Below are 8248 nucleotides of genomic sequence, written 5' to 3'. Positions count from 1 at the left end.
TTCTAAAAGAACTAGTTTCAGGAGTTCCCTTTGTGACTCAGAGGTAACAAACCCAACTAGTATCCATGAGGATGAGGGTTCGATCCCTAGCACTGCTCAGTGGGCTAAGGATCTGGTGTTGCCGTGAGCTGTGATATAGGTCACCAATGTGGCTTGGATCCCTGTCGCTGTGGCTGTGGTGTAGGCCAGAAGCTATAGTTTCTTAATTTCCTTGATAGATTATTCATGGCCAAGTACAAAAATAGGGAAGAATGCTCAGAGGACCTGAAGATGAAAAAAAGCAACAAAGCTTCCTTTATATACGGAGCATCTGGGGAATTGTGGGAACTCAGGATCCCCAGGAACTTAGTTAAGCAGGTCCAGAGACTGTAGTTTCTCTTTGTCTCCAGAGGACCTCAGCCTGGAGGAGTCTGGAAGCATGTGGGCCCAGCCTCCTAGGTCACACTTTATAACCCCTGAAACTCCTAGGTGCTCCTAAGTGAGGGGAGACAGACACCAGGAAAGCCGTGCCCCACGGTCAAAGTCGTATCTGCCTGGACACCTGACGTTCAGCTCCTGAGCTCAAAACCTCCCTCTGGGCTAACCTCATCCTTGATTCACGTTCCTTTTGTCAGTAGCCTCAATCCCTGGTCCTTTCAGCATCAGGAAGTGCTCATATTGGAATGTCTATGTGCCGAGGTGGATTGCAGCAAGGGGCTGCAGTGGTTGATTTCATGCGCCAACCTGACTGCGCCACGAGATGCCCAGGGAGTTGGTTGTATACTATTCTCGGTGTGTCTGTGAGAGAGTTTCTGGAGGAGACTGACATTGGAATCCACAGACCGAGTGAAACAGACTGTCCTCCCTAACGTGGGTGGGCTTCGTCCCATCAAGCGAAGGCCTGAGGAGAACGAGAAAGCTGGTCCTGCCTGGATAAGGGGGGATTTCTCCTGCCTTGAGAACGGGACCGAACCACTGGCTCTTCCTCCGTCTCGGGCCTTCAGACTGAAACTGCATCATTGACCCTCCTGGGTCTGCAGCTTGCCGCCTCACCCTAAAGATCTTGGAATTTGTCAGCCTCCATGATCATAGAAAACCAATTCCTTATGCTAAATCTCTTTATATATATATAATATTTATATTCATATAATATATAAATTTATATAATATATATATTTCTTTGGCCGCTCCCATGGCATGTGGAAGTTCCCGGGCCAGGGCTCGAACCCAGACCACGCAGTGACTCAAGCTGCTGCAGTGACAATGCCGGATCCTAACCCACTGTGCCACAAGAGAACTCCTATATATATCTAATTATGTAACATGCACCCATATGCATACACAGCACCATATTGGTTCTGCTTCTCTACAGAAGCCTGACTGATATTTTTGGTTGAATAAACAAGTGAAAAGAAGCTCACAGACACAAAGTTGTACCCCTTCCCTACACAGCCCCCAACCTGCCCACCTTCCTCCCAATACCCTGAGACACTCGGACCCTGTCTCTATTTCAGGGCCAGCCCTTGGCATTTTGGCCATCCGGGTCCTTCCCAAACCACCTTCCCCATTCTGTACCTGGCACGACTCTCCCTAGGCACCAAATACGCCCTGGATGACTTCCCTACCAGCAAGAGCCAAGTCCCGGTTCATACTAGGAAGATTTTACTTTGATTCGCTTAAGTGCAGGGGTGTGAGGCCATCTCGGCATCTTCTGGGAAATGCTGTGATCCCACACATTACCAAAGAGTGTGACAGGCGGGCATCTGCATTGCCTGGTCCTCTGCCCCTCAGCACACTTCCACTGCAGCCAGCACATCCCCCTTCAGCTGCATCATTTTCACAGACTGTGGTGGCAGGTAGTGGCCAAAGATGTAGGTGGGCCTGTTATTCACAAGCACCTAAGGGAAGAGGTACATTGCTGGGGAGTCCAGAACAATCTGGCCTCCTCCTTCCCTTTCCCAAATGCCTGTTCTCGTCTCATTGCCTGTAAAAAATCTTTACTCCCAGAAGTTCCCACTGGGCACAGCAGATTAAGGATCCAGCGTAGCTGCAGCTGTGGCGCAGGTCACAACTGCAGCACAGGTTTGATCCCTGCTAAGGGAACTTCTACACGAAGTTCAAATATCTCCTTCTCCAGGAAATCTTGCCAAAACACTGCTGCAGTAAATCATCCTCCACGGCCCTCCTTTGCCGCCAGGGCACCATCCCTGCTTCCCCCTTAGGACAGTGGGCTGCACTTTTCCCTCCACATTCCTGACTGTCCATGAGAACAGGAGTTGCATGGGGTTCCCGTCTGAGTCTCTGCTTGCACAGTGCACAGGGTTGTGCTCAAAGAGTTGTGTTCAGTGACCTTCAAAAGATGGGTTCAGGAGTTCCCGTTGTGGCGCAGCGGAAATGAATCCAACTTGGAACCATGAGGTTGCAGGTTCGATCCCTGGCCTTACTCAGTGGGTTAAGGAGCCAGCGTTGCCATGAGCTGTGGTGTAGGTCGCAGACGCGGCTCGGATCTGCTGCGGCTATGGCTGTGGTGTAGACTGGCAGCAGTAGCTCCGATGAGACCCCTAGCCTGGGAACCTCCAAATGCCACGGGAGCAGCCCTAGAAAAGGCAAAAAAAAAAAAGACAAAAAGACAAAAATAATAATAATAAAATTAAAATAAAAAATTATAGCAGAAATTGGCACAACATTGTAAATCAACTATAATTTTTTTAAAAAAGAAAAAAACACACATGTATTGAAAATTCTCAACAAAAAAAAATCTGTCTGTTGCAATCAGCTCAGAGCTGGCCTCTTATGTGCTTCTTCACAGCAGCCACCGCGCTCCACGCCCCTCACCCCGCAGGGCCCACACACCTGGTATTCACTGTCCAGCACCAAAATCCGCAGCTCCAACGGCTGTCCTGGCACAAAAGGGTGGGAAGAAGCTCTCTTCGCCTCCCTCCATCCCCCTTCCTGGAAGCTGCTCATCACCACGGCGTCGCCGCCCTACACCCGGAAATGGAACTCGATGTTGCCACCTTCCTCTGGACACACGAAGAAATCTGCCTTGAATTCTGGGCTCTTTCTGCAGGAACAAGAAGATGGCTCACGGCATCACTGGTGTCCAGGTAAGTTACTCCTTAACCTCCTCAGGGACACAGTCCTGCCCCCGCCATCCCTCCCTCCCTCCCCTTCCCCCCACCTTTCTCACTCTGCCGTCTCACACGCGCACACACACACACACACACACACACACACACACGAAGGAAATTCCACCTGAGTGTAACCTCACATTTCTGCACGAGCCACCTCAGCTCACTCAGGATTAAAGAATCCTGAACTGTTTGCAGTGAGGGTCCCCAAGAGGTGCTAACACCCTCCCCTGGGGCGTCACTTTCTGTCAAACATAAACTGGGATCTACTTACCGGCTGGGATGCAGAAGATCGGCCTTGATCTTCACCATCCAACCCACAGCTAGGGAAACAGACCGTCCGTAGGGGCTGGGCTGCGGAAGAGATGGATGCAGGCGTGAGGGGAGGCCAGCGTTTTCTCCCCCACTGCCCGCCCGGGCAGAATCAAGTCAGAGAACGGGGCTTTCTCTTGCAGCTAAGAGACCAGAGCACGCCTCCAACAAGGAGACACTAATTTCAGCCCTGACCTGTCCTCAGAGGCACAGATACACCTATTACAAACACTTCCCAACCCAGAGAAAAACTTACGCCTAGGGACGTATGATTATGCCCATCCAGTGATTCTCATGGACACACACAGACGCGTTCTCTGCCAGTATTCATTCAGTGATTGGTGCCAGGTGACCTGGCCCAAGCAGCAGAGGTGATCAGGGCCATTCTTCCCATCCTTCGTACCAAGGATTCCATAGTCTCCACCTGAGTCTTTCTTTCCAGTTGAAACTGCTGCGTGTGAGTGTGTCTGGGGAAGGTGCCCTATAAATGCTGTTAGGAGGGGTGTCACCCCCTGACCCTTTCACGCAGGCTGTAGAGCCCTGCCCTCTATTCTTTGGACACGCATGGCTCCAAATGTGTGTTTAGTGTGCACTCTCCAAAGTCCACTGTGATAACAAGAAGAGCTTCTAATTGGACTGAAGATGCTGATACGCTTAACCGCAGCACAGGCGTCAGAGTCAATGTAAAATATCCAGTCATATCTACTGATAAGGTGCAATGATAAAACTATAACAAAGAGGAGTTCCCGTTGTGGCTCAGCAGAAACGAACCTGACTAGTATCCATGAGGACGCAGGTTCAATCCCTAGCCTCGTTAAGGATCTGGCATTGCCATGAGCTGTGGTGTAGGTCGCAGACTCAGCTCGGATCTGGCGTTGCTGTGACTGTGGCCTGGGCTGGCAGCTGCAGCTCCAATTAGACCCCTAACCTGGGAACCTCCATATGCCTCAGGTGCAGCCCTTAAAAATATATATATATATATAACAAAGAGCTCCTTGGCTACCCTGCTTCATAAACTTGGTGCCCACCCCATGCTGTATGCAGCTGACTTTTTCTCTGATGTCGAATCTATTCCAGGGAGTTCCCTGGTGGCCTAGCAGTTAGGATTCAGTGCTTTCACCACTGTGACCAGGGTTCAATTCCTGGCCTGGGAACAGAGATCCTACATCAAGCCAGTACACACCACAGCCAAAAAAAAATCTTGAGCAACATATCCCTGGGACAAGAGTCCCAGCTCTGCCCCTGGGGGACCTAATTACAGAAACCTCTGCTAGACCCAGCTTTTTTTTTTTTTGTCTTTTTAGGGCCACACCCACAGCAGATGACTGTTCCCAGGCTAGGGGGGCTACTCAGAGCTGTAGTTGCCAGCCTACACCACAGCCACAGCAACACCAGATCCGAGCCCGGTCTGCAACCTGCACCACAGGTCACAGTATTGCCGGATCCTTAACCCATTGAAAGAGGCCAGGGATCGAACCCACAACCTCATGGTTCGTAGTCGGATTCATTTCCGCTGCGTCACAATGGGAACTCCCCCAGTCTTCTTATATGTAAAATATTAGATGCACAGAATCCCCAGTCAAAGGGTTGTGAGTAAAGCAACCAGAAGGATCCTTCCACCTTCTATTCGTCCACATATCCATTCATTTGACAACTGAGCGACTAACTGGCAGCAAGCTTTGTCCTATCTGCATAAGAGGAAAAAAGAGACAAAAATCCTGCTCCATGGAGCTTACACTCCAGTTGGAAAATACATGCAGTAATTTTTTAAATATAACACGCAAGCAAAAGACAAGTGTCTTGAAAAAGATTTTGGTAGAGGAACAGAGCCGTCCACAGAGGGCTTAGTTAGGGTTGTTCTCATGAAAGAGATGAGATTCAAACAGACTTGGAGAAAGTCAAGAAAAGAGTTTTACAGTTCTCATTGTGGCTTAGTGGGTTAAGAACCCGGCACAATCTCCTTAAGGCTGTGGGTTCAATCCCTGGCTTTGCTCAGTGGGTTAAGGATCCGGTGTTGCTGCCAACTGTGGCATAGGCTGGCAGATGTAACTCTGATGCAACCCCGAGCCTGGGAACTTCCATACTTGACAGGTGCAGCCAGAAAAATTTTTTTTAAATCTTAGCGTTCCCTGGTGACTCTGTGGGTTAAGGATCTGGCACTGTCACCGCTGTGGTTCTAGTTACTGCTAAAGAGTCCTGCATATCTTGGGGAGAATATGCAGTCAGAAAAACCAGCTACTGATAAGGAGCACAATGTGGGAGTGGGGAAATGTGGGAGTGGGGAAATTTGGGAGAACAGCAAGGATGACAGTGTAAAAGGGGAGTAAAAGGGGACAGAGGCAGGGCTTGATCTCAGGGTACAGAAAAGTAGATCCCAGGCTATTATACGGACCCTTGCTTCAAGTGAGATGGGAGCCTGGGCGGGGTGGGGAGGAGGTGGGATCTGTTCCCATTTATGTTTTAAAAGGACCTCTTCTGAGGCTCTGTGTAAAAAACAGACTGTAGCGGACTTGGACAAAAAAGAAAGACTATTTGTAAGGCCCTTGCAGAATCCTGGAGAGCAATGATTCAGACGTGGTTGAGGCGTGGGGAAGTGGGGTTGACAGAATCGTGCAGTTCAATAAAGAGGCCCTCACCCACACACAGACGCCTACAAGCCCTACAACACCCGACGTGGCAGCTGGACCCATGCAACTAGGCTCCCCCTTCGCCCTCTCCCTTCCTTCGCAGTGGTAGATGCTGCGGCTCAGGGAATCCCAGAAGAAGAGCTCGCCCTCCCAGTGTCCCAGGCGGGACTAGTGACACTGGCATCTGCCAGGCACCAATGACCCTGGAGGCACAAGAAGCGGTCATCAGAGCATGGAGCCTCGCCTCTGTCTGACACAGGCAGCGCAAGAAGGCAAGTGCTGACTCAAATATATCCCCGAGTTTGCGCAGGCAAGAGAAACCGAAAACTTGTGCTATATCGCCATCTACTGGAAGGCCTCTAATTTTGAACTTGAACAAATAAAACCAAGAGGAAGGGTGTTTCCGGACATCAAAGGCACTGGCAGAACAATAATTCATCAAGCACCGTGAAGAACCATGGTAACGCTGTCCCACCAAAAGAAAATGACAATTCTCCAGAAACTAAACTTAAAGTCATGGACTATTTCAATAAAAAATAGAAAAGTCGGGAGTTCCCGTTGTGGCGCAGTGGTTAACGAATCGACTAGGAACCATGAGGTTGCGGGTTCGATCCCTGCCCTTGCTCAGTGGGTTGATGATCCGGCGTTGCCGTGAGCTGTGGTGTAGGTTGCAGACGCGGCTTCGGATCCCGAGTTGCTGTGGCTCTGGCGTAGGCCGGCGGCTACAGCTCCGATTCGACCCCTAGCCTGGGAACCTCCATATGCCGCGGGAGTGGCCCAAAGAAATAGCAAAAAGACAAAACAAACAAACAAAAACAAAAATAGAGAAGTCAATACAGTTGTCCTGAAGAAACTCAGTGAAGCTACAAGATAACTCGGAAAGGCAATTCACGGAGACCAGAAATAAAGTGAGTGAACAGAAAAAATACCAGAGAAACTAAAACTCTAAAAAGGAACCAAATAAATTCTAGAGATGAAGAAAACTATGAAAGAAATAAAGAGTCCTGTAGAAAGCACTGGAAATAGAGCAGACCGTATGGAAGAGAGATTAGCAAAAGCTCAAATATCGAAATCTAGGGAGTTCCCACTGTGGCGCAGCAGCAATGAATCCAACTAGTATCCATGAGGATGTGGGTTTGATCCCTGGCCTTGCTCCGTGGGTTAAGGATCTGGTGTTGCCGTGAGCTGTGGTGTAGGTCGCAGACACGGCTTGGATCTGGCATTGCTGTGGCTGTGGCGCGGGCTGGCAGCTGTGGCGCAGGCTGGCAGCTGTAGCTCCGATTTGACCCCTAGCCTGGGAACCTCTATATGCTGTGGGTGCAGCCCTAAAAATGGCAAAAAAAGAAAGAAAGAAAAGGGCTGAGAACTTCCCAAACCTGGGGAAAGAACTGGATACATGAGTCCATGAAGCTAAAACAACATCTAATTACATTGATACAGGAAGACCTTTTTGCAAGATACGTTATATTAAGTTTGTCAAAAGCCAATGACAGGAGTTGCCCCTGCAGCACAACGGGGTAGAAGGCATCTCTGGAAAGCTGGGACACAGGTTCGATCCCAGGCCTGGCACAGTGGGTTAAGGATCTGGTGTTGTAATAGCTGTGGCATGGGTCTCAGCTGTGGCTGGGATCTGATCCCCGGCCCAGGAACTCCATATGCTGCAGGGCAGGCAAAAAAGAAAAAAAGAAAAGAAAAAAAAAAAAAAGCTAACGACAAAGAAAGGATTTTTAAGGCAGCCAGGGAAAAAGGATGGGGACCCCCAAAGGAACTCCCATTAGGCTATCAGCCCATTTCTCAGCAGAAACTCTACAGGCTAGGAGGAAGTAGAATGATGTTCTCAAAATACTAGAAGATAAAACCTGTCAGCCAAGAATATTCCATCCAGCAAAGTTATCATTCAGATACGAAGGAGAAATAAATCTTTCCCAGACACACAAAAGCTGAGGGAATTTACCCAACACAAACCTGCCTCACAAGAAATGAGGAAGGGAGCCTTTCTACCAAAAACAAAGAGGCAAAGTACACAAAATGTTAGGAAAGGTGATAAACAGAATCAGAAAATTGTAACTTTATTACAATAGATTTTTTTTTTAATTTTTAATGGCCGCACCTGCAGCATATGGAGGTTCCCAGGCTAGGGGTCTAATTGGAGCTGTAGCTGCTGGCCTGTGCCAGAGCCACAGCAACACCAGATCGGAG

General features: G+C 49.2%; 1 protein-coding gene across 1 annotated transcript; it reads right to left on the bottom strand.

Moving 5' to 3' along the window:
* Positions 1-1766: 1766 nt before the first annotated feature.
* Positions 1767-3837, bottom strand: LOC125133205 (galectin-10-like). The gene is made up of 5 exons (XM_047791332.1): positions 3826-3837; positions 3385-3464; positions 3251-3254; positions 2833-2964; positions 1767-1877 (listed from the first exon to the last, which is right to left on the bottom strand). Exons 1-5 carry the CDS (start codon positions 3835-3837, stop codon positions 1767-1769), a joined length of 339 nt encoding a protein of 112 aa, XP_047647288.1.
* Positions 3838-8248: the final 4411 nt, after the last annotated feature.

This window comes from Phacochoerus africanus, chromosome 8 (assembly GCF_016906955.1).
Source record: "Phacochoerus africanus isolate WHEZ1 chromosome 8, ROS_Pafr_v1, whole genome shotgun sequence".
In the NCBI taxonomy this organism is placed as follows: domain Eukaryota; kingdom Metazoa; phylum Chordata; class Mammalia; order Artiodactyla; family Suidae; genus Phacochoerus; species Phacochoerus africanus.
The sequence above is the reverse complement of the archived record's forward strand: the minus strand, read 5'-3'. Positions and strand labels throughout refer to the sequence as shown.

Coding starts and splice junctions, on each gene's coding strand:
- LOC125133205 (XM_047791332.1), bottom strand. Junction 1,878..2,832: donor TGCTGGACAGTGAATACCAG/GTGTGTGGGCCC, acceptor CTCTTCCCTTAG/GTGCTTGTGAATAACAGGCC.